Source organism: Palaemon carinicauda, chromosome 3, assembly GCF_036898095.1.
Source record: "Palaemon carinicauda isolate YSFRI2023 chromosome 3, ASM3689809v2, whole genome shotgun sequence".
NCBI classification, from domain to species: domain Eukaryota; kingdom Metazoa; phylum Arthropoda; class Malacostraca; order Decapoda; family Palaemonidae; genus Palaemon; species Palaemon carinicauda.
In genome coordinates, this window is record NC_090727.1 from 152,332,657 (window position 1) to 152,352,498 (window position 19,842).

At 39.3% G+C, this 19,842-nt stretch overlaps 1 protein-coding gene across 1 annotated transcript in view; it reads right to left on the reverse strand.

The window, feature by feature from the left end:
- Positions 1 to 19,509, reverse strand: part of psidin (phagocyte signaling impaired) — a 31,989-nt gene extending 12,480 nt beyond the window's left edge. Inside the window, exons 1-8 of the mRNA XM_068370943.1 lie at positions 19,426 to 19,509; positions 14,903 to 15,127; positions 13,538 to 13,731; positions 6,152 to 6,289; positions 5,590 to 5,750; positions 4,402 to 4,622; positions 3,924 to 4,093; positions 3,099 to 3,262 (exon numbers count right to left, since the gene is read on the reverse strand). Of these exons, the coding sequence (XP_068227044.1) occupies positions 3,099 to 3,262; positions 3,924 to 4,093; positions 4,402 to 4,622; positions 5,590 to 5,750; positions 6,152 to 6,289; positions 13,538 to 13,731; positions 14,903 to 15,127; positions 19,426 to 19,486 (1,334 nt within the window). The 5' untranslated portion in view covers positions 19,487 to 19,509. The remainder of the gene's footprint in view (positions 1 to 3,098; positions 3,263 to 3,923; positions 4,094 to 4,401; positions 4,623 to 5,589; positions 5,751 to 6,151; positions 6,290 to 13,537; positions 13,732 to 14,902; positions 15,128 to 19,425) is intronic.
- Between the last annotated feature and the right edge of the window lie 333 nt (positions 19,510 to 19,842).

The following is a 19,842-nucleotide window of genomic DNA, read 5'->3' on the forward strand; positions in this document are numbered from 1 at the left end:
CAAAAACAAATATGTCATAAATAAACTATAAAAAGACTCATGTCCGCCTGGTCAACAAAAAAGCATTTGCTCCCACTTTGAACTTTTGAAGTTCTACTGATTCAACCACCCGATTAGGAAGATCATTCCACAACTTGGTCACAGCTGGAATAAAACTTCTAGAGTACTGCGTAGTATTGAGCCTCGTGATGGAGAAGGCCTGGCTATTAGAATTAACTGCCTGCCTAGTATTACGAACAGGATAGAATTGTCCAGGGAGATCTGAATGTAAAGGATGGTCAGAGTTGTGAAAAATCTTATGCAACATACATAATGAACTAATTGAACGACGGTGCCAGAGATTAATATCTAGATCAGGAATAAGAAACTTAATAGACCGTAAGTTTCTGTCCAAAAAATTAAGATGAGATTCAGCAGCTGAAGACCAGACAGGAGAACAATACTCAAAACAAGGTAGAATGAAAGAATTAAAACACTTCTTCAGAATAGATTGATCACCAAAAATCTTGAAAGACTTTCTCAATAAGCCTATTTTTTGTGAAATTGAAGAAGACACAGACCTTATATGTTTCTCAAAAGTAAATTTACTGTCGAGAATCACACCTAAAATTTTGAAAGAGTCATACATATTTAAAGAAACATTATCAATACTGGGATCCGGATGTTGAGGAACCACCGTCCTTGACCTACTTACAATCATACTTTGAGTTTTGTTAGGATTCAACTTCATACCCCATAATTTGCACCATGCACTAATTCTAGCTAAATCTCTATTAAGGGATTCACCAACCCTAGATCTACATTCAGGGGATGGAATTGATGCAAAGAGAGTAGCATCATCTGCATATGCAACAAGCTTGTTTTCTAGGCCAAACCACATGTCATGTGTATATAGTATGAAAAGTAATGGGCCAAGAACACTACCCTGTGGAACACCAGATATCACATTCCTATAATCACTATGGTGCCCATCAACAACAACTCTTTGAGATCTATTACTTAAAAAATCAATAATAATGCTAAGAAACGACCCACCCACTCCCAACTGTTTCAGTTTGAAAACAAGGGCCTCATGATTAACACGGTCAAAGGCAGCACTAATAACTTATAGCGAGGTAATAGTTATCAGCTCTGAACTCACTTTTGACCTTAAGCTAGGGACTTACGGGGTGGTTGAGGCGTGAAGCGTAACTTGAAAGATACGTTCGTTGAAAGAAAAAATTACTTTAAAATTTGTGATTTGTCCCTACATAAATACAAACCATACACCTTTTATAGGAAACTCATCTTTAGGAGAAAGGGAGTCCCTATGAACCAAACTGGCTGGTTTAACTTACCTAGGATGGAAGCAAATGGGAGGATGTTGCAAGTGTTAGAGTAGACTCTTACCAGGTTAACATTCTGGCAATACGCTGAAAAGGTTGAAGGGTTGATTACTCAGACAAGATTGTCTCAAGCCCTTCTGGCCTCAAAGGCTGACAAAGTATATCTTGCCACTAGGCGGAAATGAGCCTTGCCACAGATTGTGCATACGTTATGGTGGCAACAGGAGGGCCTTCGTGCAAACAATAGCAAATTCAGGTTATGGTGAAAATATTCTCTCAGGAGAACGGGTGAGAACAGAAGGTTACATACCAACAAGTAATCCTGTACAGATGATTGTACAATATCTGGTAAACAGGTGTTAACAGGTGAAAGTTCCATCTCAAATCAGTGCATACAAAGAGCATGCATAATCCTAGATAAGCTAGCATGTGCTTAGATGACTATACAGGATCAGAAAAGTGCTGTCACTGGAAAGCGCGTACACTTAGAAAAATACTTGGCAAAAGCTGAATGTTTGCATTGAGTTTAAGGATCACATGATTGCATGCAAATATGAGTGTGCTTGCGATCTCTCTCTTAACGATCAGAAAACTCTTCATGCAATCTGAAGTCTTTGAAGATTCATCTTCAGAGGAGGTGAAAGTAAGGTTTATTGATGGATATGGAGATTCCCTGGGGAAATCTGCAGGCGTTTTCTCTCCTTTTCGCAGTCAAAGAAATAATCTGGGTGGAGATGAAGGCCGTACAGTATTAGTTTACCATCTCCTTATCACAGTCGAAGGAAATAATCTGGTTGGAGATGAAGGCCGTACAGTACTAGTTTACCATGAGGCTGTGAAAGTAGATGATCGGCGTTCAACTCCACTATTTAGAGTTCTGGGTTGGACTGAGGAAGTCATGTCAGTAGCTTCCTCTGCAGGGTAACAAAGGAGGGCTGGGTCCTGGAGGAAGAGCTAAGGAGGGCCATAGTCCTTAGGGTGTAGTCCAAGGCAGCAACGCCATCTGAAAAAGCAACTTTGGCCTCACTCCCAATTAAAGGGCAGGGACTACCTGTTCCTCTAGGTGAAGCAGTCTGCCTCACTCAGAGCTAGTCCTTAAGTTGTGTCTGAATTGGAAGCTGGAGTACCAGGAGAAGAAGAGAGAGGTTTAGAGGATAGTTTTGACTTAGAGAAAGATCCCAAAGATGAAGAATCTCGCTTTGTCTTCTTCTTCTTATGATTGTACTCCCATCACTGGAAGCATGGCCACTTCTTATATTCTTCATAGGCTGATGACTGCAACCAGTCATCACCTTCTGCAAGTAGGGCACAATGTTTGGGGATCCACAGAATTCCTTATGACCCGATACACCTGGGCAGGACTGCATGCATATGGTTTCTACTTTCTAACAGTCATACAGATATCTCCAAATAGAAAAAAAATTGTAAATATAACAAAGTTTGTCACACAAAGTATGTCCGTACCACTCAGCAGGTGAAATCAAAGTGGCTACTTGGTGGGCAGTAGTGCGGGATTTCCCAGACACATAAATTTTAACAGCCGTTTACAGCTCATTAAAATCATACTCATAATTAAGGACACAGATTTATATTCAAGTAGGAACAAATTGTTTTTATATATGAACCTTCACTTATCAAGTTATCAGACAAAAAAATATTTAAACTGACACAATCAGAAAATATCTAAACTACTTCTAAAGAACAATAGTAAAGCAAACTACAGCAAAAAGTTTACAAACAAAAGAATCAGCTGGTGGAAGCCAGCCGCCATACCTAATGTCTGTATCTGCCATGTGCAAGGACAAGTGTAAGGTCTGCTTATACAACTTCACCAGAGTGTCGGCAAACTGGACGTGCTCGGCCGCACTGAGGTTTTCCTGTTGACCTAAGGCTCTTGTCAGCTGCAACCAGCACAAATTGCGATACACAGCCTCTACCTGTTAGGGAATACAATTCAGTGAGAATAAACATAAATGAATTTACTACATCATACACACTTTTACAACCTTCCAGGAACAGCCTCTACCTGTTAAGGGATACAATTCAGTGAGAATAAACATAAATGAATTTACTACATCATTCACACTTTTACAACCTTCCAGGAACAGCCTCTACCTGTTAAGGGATACAATTCAGTGAGAATAAACATAAATGAATTTACTACATCATACACACTTTTACAACCTTCCAGGAGGATTTTATTTTCATAAATGAAGTGGTTTGGTTATATAGCCTAGTGCTAGGATCTGTAAAGGCTATTCAGAATTAAAGTAAAAGTTAAAAGAGGTTGAACAGCAAGATGGAAGGAAGAGGAAACAGTTGAGACCGAATGAAATAGAAAATAGGAGAATAAAGTAATATAATTCAAATATAAAGACACTGCACGGTATTCTATTGATATCTAAATAACAGAAAAGTCAGTGTCAAGCTTATTACACAACAATGAAGTACTGTATTACACTTTCGTTCTTTTTTACAATATGAAAATCATACGACTTATCTCGAAATTGTATGCGCATATATAAAAATAAAATCTTTTTCTGTCAGCCACTAAAGATACTAAACACTAAATTCCAACCACTTTTCGCACGAACTTACGTCTGCGGGAACTCCTTCTTCGTTAAAGTGTACGAGACTCTTCGCAAACTCCAGGAAACCCGAGATTCGGTCTTTTGGCACAAGTGGTAAGAAGTTAACAATATCACCGTAACAACACATTTTGTCTCCATACTCTCCAATATATTCTCTGAGTATCTCTACAAAGTCTCCTGTTGAAAAAAAAAAATTAGTGTATATTGGAGTATATAAGTTAACATTTATTCTAATCATAAAAAGAATCAAAAGATATTAAAGGGATATATTAGTCAGGAAGTTGCAATCAAAATAAATCAATAAGTGAATTGCTTTGCTAGTTTTAAAACATAATGAAATTACTTTTCAAACCAATCTTTTTTAAAAGAAATACGAGTCGGAACGAGACAGATTTAAAAGAAACAAAATTTGTTTTTAAATTAAAAATGAAACTATGAACACGAAAATTTAAGTCTAAACAGGAGCGCACAGAACATAAACTTACCACACAATTCCTCTACTCGTTCAGCCATTCCCTTCTCCTGGAGTACGAGAGCTAGCTGCAGAAGTCCCAGCAAGGGACCTCTGCTGTGGGGGGCCTCTCGTTGCCTGATGCCAGAGAGGAAGGTGGACGTTTCTACGAGGGGGTCGTTGGGCGAGTTCCCGGCTAACTTTAGCTCCATCATTACCCGAATATACTCGACGTAGTGTTGCCAATTATCTGGTCTTTGTGATAAAAAAAATTAAACGATAGATACAGTGAACCTATTAAGAATACTAAAATGAATTTATATACATCAATGTTTATACGTAAGATTCTATGCATCTGTTTATTTTGGTAAAGGAAGAAGCTATAAAAGACTGCTGTGAGAGGCTACCAGGAACTGTTTTATTATGATGACTTGGGAAGGCCTAATAAAAAAGTGCAAGAGAGAGAGACAGAATTGAAAATTAAAGTGAACAAAACCACGCTCCCAGTGTCAGGAGAAGAAACAAAGGAAAATGGATGATGCAAGATAGACATGAGCCGTAAACAGCATTAATGTACATACTGTACTTGACAGAAGTAGTCACATGAAATGCCCAAAAGTCTTGAAGTTTATATCAAGCAAGAATTAACGATATCCATCACATGTATGAAGACCTATCCATGAAAAGGAAAGGAATGATTATATCAAGATAAAAAGCCCGATGTTGGAAACGATTATTTTGTTCTTAACCTTAGCAACACATTCGTCTCGAAAGCTGATATCGAGTGTCAGTAAGGCAAAATCTTTGGCCTGCTGGTAAATAAATGTATAAGACTTCAACTTCTATATACAGTGGATATAAAGATATGTGAAGAAACAGAAAGGAGATTCTGCAAAGATGCAACAACAAAATGCCAAGTTTTCTTACTGGAGTGTACAGGGAAAACCATTTCACAATAAAGGCAGTGAAAGAGATGTGCTCAGAGACTGGAAAACATATGAAGAGCTAAAGAATAAGGTGACCTGGAATCCCGAAAAGAATGGATGAGAAGCAATCGTCTAAATATAACAGACGTGGAAGTGGCAGGACATCGGCTAGTGTTTGGGTCTAGATGATCCAGGGAAAAAGGCACAATTGAGAACTTGGGATAAATGGATGCTGGGACAAGAAGTGCACAGGACAGAGAGAGTACTTTTATAAACAGGACAGACTATCAACTTACTCTTTGGTAATCAGATCCTTATAAACAGCGGAGGCAGATTCCCACTGGTTCAAGCGGGCATGGTAGGTCCCCCTTTTCAAGGCTAAAAAATTCTGTGGTTGATGGATTACCTTATCGGACAGGGGTCCATCTAAGACAGCTATGGCTTCTGCATACTTATTCTGGAAAATGAACAATAAGGAGGATTTAAAACACAAAACGGCAAGATTTACGGCCTTTAATATACAGCCGATTACCCACATTTCTAAACTCAGAGAGCACTCGGCAAAGTTTCTGTTCTTGAGGAAGTTTAACAGCTAGATTTGAAATTATACTTCTGACACATCAAGTAAGGATAAGCAATTATACTTCTGACACATCAAGTAAGGATAAGCAATTATACTTCTGACACATCAAGTAAGTATAAGCAATTATACTTCTGACACATCAAGTAAGGATAAGCAATTATACTTCTGACACATCAAGTAAGGATAAGCAATTATACTTCTGACACATCAAGTAAGGATAAGCAATTATACTTCTGACACATCAAGTTAAGATTCATCAAATTTATTTAACTCACCTGAGTTTCTAATATATGTAGATAAGTTAAAACCTCGGCTTCTGCGTCTATTTTCCCGTCTTTAACAAACATGTCAACCATTCTCTCGGCAAGCAGAAGGCTTATCTTCTTCCCTTTTGGATCAACTGATTTGTGAGCCTTTAGAAAGAAATAAAATATAATGATCATATTAAATTCTATTACTGTAGGCCAGGAGAAATTTGAAGATGAGTATCTCTGCTAATTGATTTTAAAATTTGGATGACTAAACAGTAATTGGAATTTAAAATGTTATTTTCATTAGTAAAATAAATTTTTGAATATACTTACCCGATAATCATGTAGCTGTCAACTCTGTTGCCCGACAGAATTCTACGGAAGGGATACGCCAGCGATCGCTATACAAGAGGGGGGTGTACTCACAAGCGCCACCTGTGGCCAGGTACTGCAGTACTTCTTGTTGACACCACTTCAATTTTTCCTCGGTCCACTGGTTCTATGGGGAGGAAGGGTGGGTCAATTAAATCATGATTATCGGGTAAGTATATTCAAAAATTTATTTTACTAATGAAAATAACATTTTCAATATTAAACTTACCCGATAATCATGTAGCTGATTCACACCCAGGGAGGTGGGTGAAAACCAGTGTACATGTATATCAAGAAGCTAAGTATCCCGTATTTCATATTATCAGTTATTCAAAATAACAATGAAATTACAAGTACCTGGTAAGGAAGTCGACTTGAGCCATTACTCTGCCTTAAATAAGTTCGTCTTCCTTACTGAGCGCAGCGTTCCTCTTAGGAGGCTGAACAACTCTAAGGTGCTGAAGTATCAAGGGCTGCAACCCATACTAAAGGACCTCATCACAACCTTTAACCTCGGCGCTTCTCAAGAAAGAATTGACCACCCGCCAAATCAACAAGGATGTGGAAGGCTTCTTAGCCGACCGTACAACCCATAAAAAGTATTCAAGAGAAAGGTTAAAAGGTTATGGGATTATGGGAATGTAGTGGCTGAGCCCTCGCCTACTACTGCATTCGTTGCTACGAATGGTCCCAGGGTGTAGCAGTACTCGTAAAGAGACTGGACATCTTTGAGATAGAATGATGCGAACACTGACTTGCTTCTCCAATAGGTTGCATCCATAACACTCTGCAGAAAATGGCTCTGTTTGAAGGCCACTGAAGTAGCCACAGCTCTCACTTCATGTGTCCTTACCTTCAGCAAAGCAAGGTCTTCTTCCTTCAGATGAGAATGTGCTTCTCTAATCAGAAGCCTGAATAGTAAGAAAACTGAGTTCTTAGAACTTGGAAAAGAAGGTTTCTTGATAGCACACCATAAGGCTTCTGTTTGTCCTCGTAAAGGTTAAGACCTTTTTAGATAGTACCTAAGAGCTCTAACTGGGCAAAGTACTCTCTCCAGTTCATTCCCCACCAAGTTGGACAGGCTTGGGATCTCGAACGACTTAGGCCAAGGACGTGAAGGAAGCTCGTTTAGCAAAAACCGAGCTGCAAGGAACATGTAGCCGTTTCAGATGTGAAAACAATGATCCTGCTGAAGGTGTGGATCTCACTTACTCTTTTAGCTGTTGTCAAGCACACGAGGAAAAGAGTTTTTAATGTGAGGTCCTAAAAAGAGGCTGATTGGAGAGGTTCAAATCTTGATGACATAAGGAACCTTAGGACCACGTCTAGATTCCAGCCTGGAGTGGACAACCGACGTTCCTTTGAGGTCTCAAAAGACCTAGGGAGGTCCTGTAGATCTTTGTTGGTGGAAAGATCCAAGCCTCTGTGGCGGAAAACCGCTGCCAACATACTTCTGTAACCCTTGATCGTAGGAGCTGAAAGGGATCTTACTTTCCTTAGATATAACAGGAAGTCAGCAATCTGGGTTACAGTGGTACTGGTTGAGGAAACTGCATTGGTCTTGTACCAGCTACGGAAGACTTCCCCTTGAGACTGATAGATTCTGAGAGTGGATGTTCTCCTTGCTTTGGCAATCGCTCTGGCTGCCTCCTTCGAAAAGCCCCTAGCTCTTGAGAGTCTTTCGAAAGTCTGAAGGCAGTCAGACGAAGAGCGTGGAGGTTTGGGTGTACCTTCTTTACGTGAGGTAGACGTAGAAGGTTCACTCCTAGAGGAAGAGTCCTGGGAATGTCGACCAGCCATTGCAGTACCTCTAAGAACGATTCTCTCGCGGGCCAGAGCGGAGCCAACCAACGTCAGCCGTGTCCCTTTGCGAGAGGAGAACTTCTGAAGTACCCTGTTGACAATCTTGAACGGCGGGAATGCATACAGGTCGAGATGGAACCAATCCAGCAGAAAAGCATCCACGTGAACTGCTGCTGGGTCTGGAATCGGAGAACAATACAACAGTAGTCTCTAGGTTATCGAGGTAGCGAACAGATCTATGGTTGGCTGACCCCACAGGGCCCAAAGTCTGCTGCAAACATTCTTGTGAAGGGTCCACTCTGTGGGGATGACCTGACCCTTCCGGCTGAGGTGATCTGCCATGACATTCATACCGCCCTGAATGAACCTCGTTACCAGCGTGAGCTTTCGATCTTTAGACCAGATGAGGAGATCCCTTGCGATCTAGAACAACTTCACGAAAGAGTCCCTCCCTGCTTGAAGATGTAAGCCAGGGCTGTGGTGTTGTCAGAGTCCACCTCCACCACTTTGTTAAGCTGGAGGGACTTGAAGTTTATCAAGGCCAGAAGAACCGCCAACAACTCCTTGCAATTGATGTGAAGTGTCCTTTGTTCCTGACTCCAATGTTCCCGAGCATTCCTGTCCTGATGCGTCCGAGAGGAGAAGGCGGTCGGGTTTCTGAACAGCCAAAGATAGACTTCCTTGAGAAGAAAGCTGTTCTTACACCACGCGAGAGAAGACCTCCTCTCTTCGGAAACAGGAACTGAGACCGTCTCTAGCGTCATGTCCTTTATCCAGTGAGCAGCTAGATGATACTGAAGGGGGGGGAGGTGGAGTCTCCCTAACACGATGAACAGGGTCAGCGATGAAAGTGTCCCTGTTAGACTCATCCACTACCTGACTGAGCATCGGTTCCTTCTCAGCATGCTCTGGATGCATTCTAGGGCTTGGAAGATCCTTGGGGCCGACGGAAAAGCCCGAAAAGCTCGACTCTGAAGATCCATACCCAGGGAGACAATGGTCTGGGATGGGACGAGCTGAGACTCCTCAAAATTGACCAGGAGGCCCAGTTCCTTGGTCAGATCCATAGTCCATCTGAGAATCTCCAGACAGCGACGACTTGTGGGAGCTCTTAAAAGCCAGTCGTCTGCCGGAGCCGGACACAAGATCATGGTACTGCTGCACAGTCTGTGAACTGTCAACCATGGGGAAGTGAGGAAGTACAGTGACAACCCGACTGTCTGGGTCGTACAGACAACTCCTTATCGGGTTGCTGAGGTTGCCGCACTGCGTCACAACAAGTCACTTCTGCTGGTTGTTGAACGTCTTCCCAGTGACACACTGACTCCGTAAACAAAAAAATCCTCTAACAAGGACTAAGCTTGGACTGCATGTCTTGCAACACAGCTCAAGGTCTATGGGAGCAGGTGTGGTAACAGACGGGGTTAGCGACTGAAGTGGAACCATTACCTTCCCTGGGAGCATGTTATGCTTAAATAAAAGTCCATAGGAGGCTACGCAGCTAAAGGCTCCTCTCCAAATGACAGAGTCCTCAAGGGAATATCAGAAGGAGGGAGAAAAGCACTTTCTCATCTACAGGGACCATATCCGAGAAAAGCTAAGTTCTCTCAGTGAGGGTTTCACTGGTGCAAAAGCAGCAGACTAGAAGGCAACGTTATGAAACTGCTTGACAGTCTAGTGAGTTGGCAACAACCAAAGATGTGTGACTGAGAAGCATGCGGTAAGGTATGCAGAGCATGTTGTATGCAGAGCATGCTGTATGCAGAGCATGCTGTATGCAGAGCATGCTGTATGTAGAGCATGCTGTAAGGTAAGCAGAGCGTGTTGCATGGCGTGTAACATTTCTCAGAAATTCCATGACCAGTGCTAGAGTGAGTAATATCGCATTACCGTCCATTGAAAGTGCACGTGCCGAGGGAATTGATTTAGACTGTTTTGTTGATGAATTTGATAGCCGGCATGATAATCGTAGAATTAAGCTACACTAAATGTACTATAATCTACTTCACCTCAGGAAAGGGAAACTCGCCCTGTTGGCAACACTGCATTACTTCATGCATGCTTGCATGGGGTTTAATATCAACATAATATTACCTTACATTCATAACTCATGATTCATTTGTTTAGAAGATATTTTTTGCCATATTTTGCGATTTGTTAAAAATATATTGCAAGGAATACAAATATATTTTTATATAAGAAATACAAATAACCTCCATTATCATAATGTTTGTGTAGGCATACATGTATATGATTACAAATGCAAGTTATGAAAGTAATGAGGTGTTATTATTGTCATTTGTTATTCCCAAGTTGAATGGGAAGAAGCTCAAGTTGAGGAAAAAAATGGCAGATGCATGCGTTGAGGTGGCTGACTCATAGCATGAGGTTGCTGCCTCAAGAGTTGCGCTTGCTGTAAGGGTTGCGGATGCGCAGTAGCAGGTTCCTGAGGAACGAGTTAAGGTTCCTGAGGTGTGAGCTGCGAGAGTTGAGGTAGCGGCTGCGCAGAACGCAGTTCTTGTCTCGCGAGTTGAGGTTCCTGAGGTGCTAGCCTAAGGAGTTGAGACTCTTGCCTTGAGGAGGGTTTAGGTCGCTGCAGCGAGTGCTGAGGTGGCTGCCTCATTGATGGAAGAGGTTGTCGTACCTCAAGAGATTGTTGCCTCGCTGGTGGAACCGCAAGCGGAAGCGGAGGAAGTAAGGCATAAAACTCCTGCTCCCATTGCTGAGGTTGTCTTAAGGAAGGTTAAGGTTGCTGCACAACGCTGGTAACTGGCAACTCAGAACGCTGTAAGGTAGCCTGAGGAACCTCAACTTCGTACGCCTGGCAGACTGGACTGCGGAGAGGCGGAGCGTTCGCAGGAGGAGGTGTAACCTTCTCAGCCTGAAACTCACGCATTAAGACCGCAAGCTGCGACTGCATGGACTGCAGCAAAGTCGTCTTGGGATCAACAGACGATAAGGTCTGTTGAGGCAAAGCCTTAATAGAAGGCATCGCCTTACCTCTCTTAGGAGGTGTGCAGTCACCTGATGACTGAGGAGAGTCAGAGCTAACCCAATGACTGCATCCGGGTTGTTGAACTCTAACTTCGTACGTCTGGCATAGGTCTGGACTTTACGTTTAAGAGGTCTTGAGACCTGAGACCAGCGTTTTCTCCCCGAAATTTCTTCTGCAGACGAGCAAAATAAGGGCTCAATCGTCTGCGGGTGGGAGTGACGGTCTCTGTAAGACACGCCCGCAACCACCAAGGATACTTCTGTGCGCCGATCAAGGCCTGCCGAACCCTTTTGCCCTTCGACATTGCTTCTCCCCTGGGCTTGGGAGCTTGCAAGAGGTCCCGGACTGGGAGGGCGACTGGCACGCACAGAAGTACCCTCACGCACAACACTGACACACTTTGCGCTAATCACTTATCACTTTTGATTTTCTGTTTGCACTTATTTCACTGAACTCGAAACTTTAAGTGGTTTGTACCTGAAACACGCAATTCTATCCTTTCTCAAAAGTTAGTAATTGCGAAAACAGAATTACAATGTAACAGAAAAATCTAATGAAAGATAAATAATTCAGTGGCTGGAGACTAAACACTAGATCAAATAAACTACGTTTAAAATCTCTCACCGCATAAAGCTTGAGAACAAGAAAAAACTCTAGAAACGTTTACCTTCTTCCCCTAAAGAGACTAGGGAGAAGAGCAAAAACGATAACAACGTTACTCGCTTTAACGAAACGTTTATCCTCCTCTTTCTCCCTCCGTCTCTATCTCTCTCTCTCTCTCTCTCTCTCTTGACTTAGAACCTGAGAGAAGAGCCCAATCATATATATCGTTAAAACATATTATTGTTAAAGGAAAAAACTGAAATATTTCCCAAAATGAAAAGTTCCTTTATTAGAATTAAAATCATTAAGTTAAGAAAGAATGAACAAAACGCTAGACACGGTTACTCTTACTGCAATGTGACACCGTGAAAATTCTCTCTCTATCGTAACGATAGAGCGCAAGTTGAACGTTCTGAACGTCAACAACTGCAGAGACAAAACAAAACGTTAGTTCAACTTTGAAAACAGTACGAGACTATCAAAGAAATTCTTTCAAAAACATTAAAATAGCATAATATGTTAACAGGTAAAACCGAAATGACGGGCTCAATGTTAATTAACTTCGGTACCAAGAAAAGACCGCCTACTATTAGGAAAGGTTGAATATAAACAAATATAAAAATTAATTTTAATAAGTTTATAATAAAAGGAAGTTAATCGAAGAGGCCTATAAAAGGCGGAGAGATATAAAATAAATCTATAACTTTTGTTAAGCAAAATTAAGAAAGAGAGTCTATACTCTCTTAGACACCAACACTTCCGTCTAAGGGAAGGGTCGGCCATTTAAAGGTGAAAGAGAGTTCATACTCTCTTCGTCACCATAATTAATCAAATTAATTCCAAAAGTTAGCTAAGCTAATGATAAAACTTCCTGAATAGCGAAAGCTGAAATCTTAGAGCAATACTTCACCAAAAACCGTGAACAAGACTCCAAAATTATAAGCGTATCCATGAACGTCTTGCCGGAAGCACGACCAAGGAAAAATTGAAGTGGTGTCAACAAGAAGTACTGCAGTACCTGGCCACAGGTGGCGCTTGTGAGTACACCCCCCTCTTGTATAGCGATCGCTGGCGTATCCCTTCCGTAGAATTCTGTCGGGCAACAGAGTTGACAGCTACATGATTATCGGGTAAGTTTAATATTGAAAAATTGTTTTTTTACAAGAGGAAAATATTATAAAGGATAGTTTTTCAAAGTTCCCTATGAAAATATTTTAGGTAATCGTATGTTTAGCCTCACTGAGATTAGAAATTTAACCCTTTCACCCCCAAAAAGGACGTACCAGTACATTCTTGCAAAACACTGTTAATTACATGTTTTTACATATTTTTGATAATTTTATGTTTAGCTTCAGGCATTTTCCAAAAGAATGAGACCAACCTGACCTTTCTAGGACAAAAATTCAACCTGTTAGAGCAATTTAAAAAAAATATATAGCAAAATGGGCTCGAAATTTAACTTTATGGTGGGGGTAAAAGGGTTAAATAGAAAGAAATATACACTCATACATAAAACTATCCATTTCTTCAAAAACCCTTTTCAATTTCCTCTTTCAAAGAAAAATCCTCGACTTTACAATAGAGAAACAAATCCCACATGCGAAATTCTGTTTTGCCCTACCTATAACACCGCATACCTGCATAACGTGACTCATTACGGCCCAAAAATAATAGGGGTTTTTTGGCTTAAGTTTATAGAGCTTCATGGCGGTCTGCTGCTGGTTCTTGTAGTCGCCGATCCTGACGTAGGCCATGAAGAGGTGCGAGAGCAGTTCCTCGTTGCTGGGTTCGGACTTGACGGCCATTTCGTATACGGTGCATATGCGGTCAGCTGGAAGGTAAAAACAAACATTGCAAATGGATTTCATGATTACAGTATATACGTACTCGGCAAAATCAATTTTACGTTCATTTACGTACTCGGCAAAATGGATTTCACATTTAATTATCTATTCGGCAAAATGGATTTCATGTTTAATTACGTACTCGGCAAAATCGATTTCATGTTTATTTACGTACTCGACAAAATCGATTTCATGTTTATTTACGTACTCGACAAAATCGATTTCATGTTTATTTAGGTACTCGACAAAATCGATTTCATGTTTATTTAGGTACTCGACAATTTATTTACGTACTCGACAAAATGGATTTCATGTTTATTTACGTACTCGGGAAAATGGATTTCACATTTATTTACGTACTCGACAAAATAGATTTCATGTTTATCTACGTACTTGGCAAAATGGATTTCATGTTTATTTATGTACTCGGCAAAATAGATTTCATGGTTATTTATGTACTGTACTTGGCAAAATGGATTTCATGTTTATTTATGTACTCGACGAAATGGATTTCATGTTAAATTACGTACTCGGCAAAATGGATTTCATGTTTATTTATGTATTCGGCAAAATCAATTTCATGTTTATTTACGCACTCGACAAAATCAATTTCATGTTTATTTACGTACTCGACAAAATCGATTTCATGTTTATTTACGTACTCGACAAAATTGATTTCATGTTTATTTAAATACTCGGCAAAATCGATTTCATGTTTACTGTATTTACGTACTCGGCAAAATGAATTTCATATTTAATAATCTACTCGGCAAAATCGATTTCATGTTTATTTACGTAATTGGCAAAATGGATTTCATGTTTATTTACGTAATTGGCAAAATGGATTTCATGTTTATTTACGTACTCGACAGAATCGATTTCATGTTTATTTACGTACTCGACAATTAATTTACGTACTCAACAATTTATTTACGTACTCGACAAAATGGATTTCACATTTATTTACGTACGACAAAATCGATTTCATGTTTATCTACGTACTTGGAAAAATGGAATTCATGTTTATTTACGTACTCTGCAAAATCACGTTGAAAAAGACATGTATTTTAGGTTTTTGTTTACATACTTGGCAAACCCACTGACATCGTCATTAACATCTCTCCTCGGACGGAATAGGCGACTGGATGCAATACTCACGCTGGTGCATCTCCCGAAAACATATCGTGAGCGCCTGCAGCGTCGCTTCATCTGTCGGACCTTCCTGGATGACGGTCGAAATGAGGTTTTCGCATTCCTCCCGCCGATTCAGCCGAAGCAAGGCGAGACCTTTGAGAACTCTGGCGCAGTGAAGGTTGGCCTGTTTGCGCAGGACTTTGTCGGCCTCTTGGACTGCCTTCTTGTTATTGCCTGTGTCCAACCATTCTGAAAGACACATTTGTTATTATAAGACATAAAAGAGGATCATTTTACAGCGTGTAGAGACAAGTCCCTTACATAATAATGAGATGAGTTCCAAGAAAGTTTCCTCAGTGGAAAAGGTCCAGAGTCAAACATAATTAATTCAAGCATCCTGGTCATATTCCACAACTACTCCCTCCCACACTGCTACTCATCTTTTAAGTTAGCCAATTTTGCTAACACAAGTGAATCAGTCTATTTAAGAATCAAGAATTCCTACAGCTAATTCTACACGATAGAATAAATTTAAGAGAAATTAATATATATGTAGAGTACTCTGTATTATACTTATTTCAAACACTTTACTATATTTATCTATGAAAATTCGTAAGTGGAAAGTTCTCATCTAGAGGACTTACTTCAGACGCTACTCTGCATATTAAAAAAAAGACTTAAGTTCTTCTAATGGAAACAAAATATCTCTAAAACTTCTGTGTATTTTTTTTATTTTCCCAATGACCCTTCCATATGTTACACTTCTCTAAACCGAAGCAAATGGGTCCAGCTCTAAATCTCCAACATGCTCCGCCCACAAGCATCATGATTGGCTCCCACCTTCTCGCAGTTTAAATTTAATCCCCGGTTTGTCGATGTTTCTCCATTTTCTACCTGTATCACAATCTCTCAACTTCATTTCCATAGTACTAGCTTTACTTTTCTTTGATGTACCGACATCCTCGCCTGCATTACGATCGCGAGCCGTGATGAAAAGCAAAATATTACGAGGAAAAGTAACAAGCTTAAACAACAACAATCCAGAATAGAAATGCAATGGTTACTGAGGGACATTCAGATGCTGTTTTCATCTTTTCTTCATTCACGTTACTGTTACCTTATGCCACCAAAATGAGATACTGAACTATCGCACTTGCAGGAACTAGTCCAGCTATTCGTAATGACAATGCAATCGACAAAGGTCGAAACATTTCCGTAATACTCTACTTAATAGGGGATATGTCTTATCCACGAAACATTGCGTTCGCGAAATGTGAAAAGGCGTGAATAAGGCAAAAATCCACCGTACATTCGTGTATTTCTGATGAGTTCTGGCCGGCCCAATATGCCCAGTTAAGGGTAATTTGTGGAACAGTAGACAAACCTACAATTAGTCCCGATAAAGGTTGTCACCAATTCTATACATAACAGCATGCCATCGAAGTTAAGGTTAGGTTAAGTATTCTAGGCAAGGCCATATCTCTAGGTTAGGTGTAGGTATTTTATGCAAGATCATATCTCTGATTAGTAAAATAAGACTGAACTTTCCTTATTCTATATGCTTATGCCAAACTGTATGCCGATCAGTAAAAATATACACACTATTAGTACAATAACCGTGACGAAGTAAATAAAAGATGTTCCTGGTGTGGTTTTAGGAGATTTGAAAGATTCTGACGACATCTGGACAGAATTCTGTACTTTTCTTGCTATAAAGACATACGAATAGCAAGACGTTAATTAAAGCAAAAAAAACATACAATATTTCAAAAGATATGAACACAAATATGTGGCCTCACCCAAGGTTCCCACTTAACATTAAAATCCTGTCCTTGTCTTCGGAGGGGAGGGGGGAAGACTATGGCAGCCTGCAATGCACTTAAGGCCTATATGTTCTTACCCTACCCTAAGGTATCGCTGTGTTAGCTTCCTAACCGGCCTTCCTGCTGAAACATGGCTATTCAGACATGGCGTATCCTACTTTCGCTCGTCATTATAACTTGAAAAGTATGACTTTCCGACAATAACGATAACAGAAACTGTTCAAAACATCTATACGCACACCACTAGGACCCATCATTTCCTCAAAAATGCCAACAACATCCTTGCTAATGGAGATTAAAAGAAAATTTAATGTTATTGTTCTTAAACTTCTCTTGTAGTTTTTTTTCCTCATTTCCATTCCTGACTGGGCTATTTTCCCTGCTAGAGCACTTGGGCTTATAGCATCCTATTTTTCCAACTAGGGTGGTAGCTTAGCTAATATTAATACCAATAATAATAAAGGACGCTTCATTTGGGGCTAGAAATCTGTTTAGAAGCGAAGGGAGGTTGACTGACAAAAAAAATAGTTACTAGAAAAAGTCTCTTAATAGCCACTCGGATGGAAAATTCAAATGTCGACCCGTTCAAATTTAGAAAGCCAATGCATTGCCAATATTCAATCAAATCAAGTACCGTGATTATTAAAAATCACCACCTATTGGATATAGGGCTCAAAATAGTATGTTTGAGGAAATCTACTTATGTTAATCTATCTCCTCATATAGTACAACTGTATATGGTAAATCCCAATGATCTGCGAAGTACTAAAATACCAGGATAAAAATAGTATTGGGGTGTATGTATGATAGTGGCCACATATATGTATGATTATGTCTAACTTAAAATACGGCTGTGTTTGGGGGTCGCACACCTCCTGGCTAGGTAAGTAGGTAAGGACATGGCATGTAGGCTAGGTTAGGGGGGGGGGGGGGAGTTTAGGTTAGTTGATGTCCATTTTTAATCCACACTGGAGGAATTGGCCGCTGATATACAAAGGTTCCGTGGAATTTTTACAAAAGTAAGTATCAAAGTTATTCTTAAGCGCCGAACTAGGTAATGAGGTTCAAACTAGTGTTTTAGTAGGGTAATATACAACTGCATTGTTGGTGATAAAGATTCTACAAATATTGTACTAATAAACTAAATCCGGTCAGTTTAGAAGTAAATACTTATCAATACGCCGTCAAAATTAAACAGAAACCTTGGAGCTTTTGTATATCAGCGACCAGTTCCGCCTGTTCATAGAAAATGGAAACCAACCAACCTAAACTTCCCTACCTAACCTAATCTACAAGCCGTGTCCTTAATTGCTTACCTAACTGCCCGCCTGCAACACCCCTTACACTGCCGAATTCTTAGTTGGCCGTCATCATACATACTGATGGCTGCTATCATACACACACCCCCTAAACCTTATATATCGGCACAGGTTTTATTAAAGTTACGGAAAGGGAAAACTTTCCTAGTAAAACCCAACTTTTCCCTGTAGAAAAAAGTCCGTTCCCTTGGAAAATGACACTTATTTTTGTTGCAGATAAATACTTGATGTTTTATATATATATATATATATATATATATATATATATATATATATATATATATATATATATATATATATATATAACTTTACCCCAGCATAACCTAACCTAGGATGCAGTGTTCTTACGTATTAGTGTGGGGCTCTGACCTTTATCCCAGTAAGATTTATTACAATACATGATTACATATATCATATTGTTTGTCACTAAAAATTTTAATCCAACAAATGACATATATATTGTTTTATAACCAAAAATCGTAATGTATACACCTTGAAGGTTCACAATATAAACATGAGTTAGTGTTTGGATATCTATAAATAAGTATTTCAGATTGAAATTGAGGTTATAATAATTGAAAATAAATAGAATTGATATAAAATAACATACAAATACAGAACACATTCCTGTCCTTAAATATAAGTTTAATAGTAAGGTAGGGTTGCCAAATCTCCTATATCCTCAGCCAGCCATCAAGCGAATACTTATCATACGTTATCCTATAGTGTATTCTATCAATTTCCCAGTCCTTATTCTAATTTACCTTTAATATACGACCTTTAAGAACCACTGTCATATAGTTATTGTTGAATTTAACCGAAGTTAAGAGCAATTCTATGGCCTGATTGGACGACAAAATTACGGGAAGAGACCAGGTGAGGTAGTTGTCCTTCGTCATTTTACATAAAATACACGTTTCCTTCGGGATATTTTAGTTAAATTAAAGATATTACTTTTAGCTAATGATTGGACCAATTTAAAATGGGGGGAAAGATAATCATTATTGAATTTAACCAAAGTTAAGAGCAATTCTAAGTCCCGATTGGACGACAAAAATACGGGAAGAGACCCGAAGAGGTACTTAAGTCCTTCGTTATTTTACATAAAATACACGTTTCCTTCGGGATATTTTAGTTAATTTAAAGATATTGCTTTTAGCTAATGATTGGACCAATTTAAATTGGGGGGAAAGATAATCATTATTGAATTTAACCAAAGTTAAGAGCAATTCTAAGTCCCGATTGGACGACAAAAATACGGGCAGAGACCCGAAGAGGTACTTAAGACCTTCGTTATTTTACATAAAATACACGTTTCCTTCGGGATATTTTACAGTTAAATTAAAGATATTGCTTTTAGCTAATAATTGGAGCCATTTAAAATAGGATAAAGGGATAATCTCACCATAAATAGGACGCAATCTTCTTTCGATCACAGAATCGTCTACATGCGGACGTGCTGCCATGATTGCTCCCAATGTTATGGTTTGCGAAATTTGAGTCTATGTTAATTTTTTCCTTTTTTTCGATTATTAAATTATCTATTATAGAAATTAAATATTTTTTTGGATTATTTAAAGAATAAATTATGTTGTTTTTAGATGCATACATTAATATTATTATTGCGGTTAAAGGAACAGTTTTCTGCAGATGTTTATATAAGTGATAAACAGTTTGGAAAACATGTGAATTTGATGGTTATGAAGTTAATTGATATTAATATATATTTTTTACATATTTTTTACATATTTTTAGATTATTTATATTATAATTGAGTCTCAGGACAGTTTTCTGCAAACATTTCTACGGGTGATAAACAATT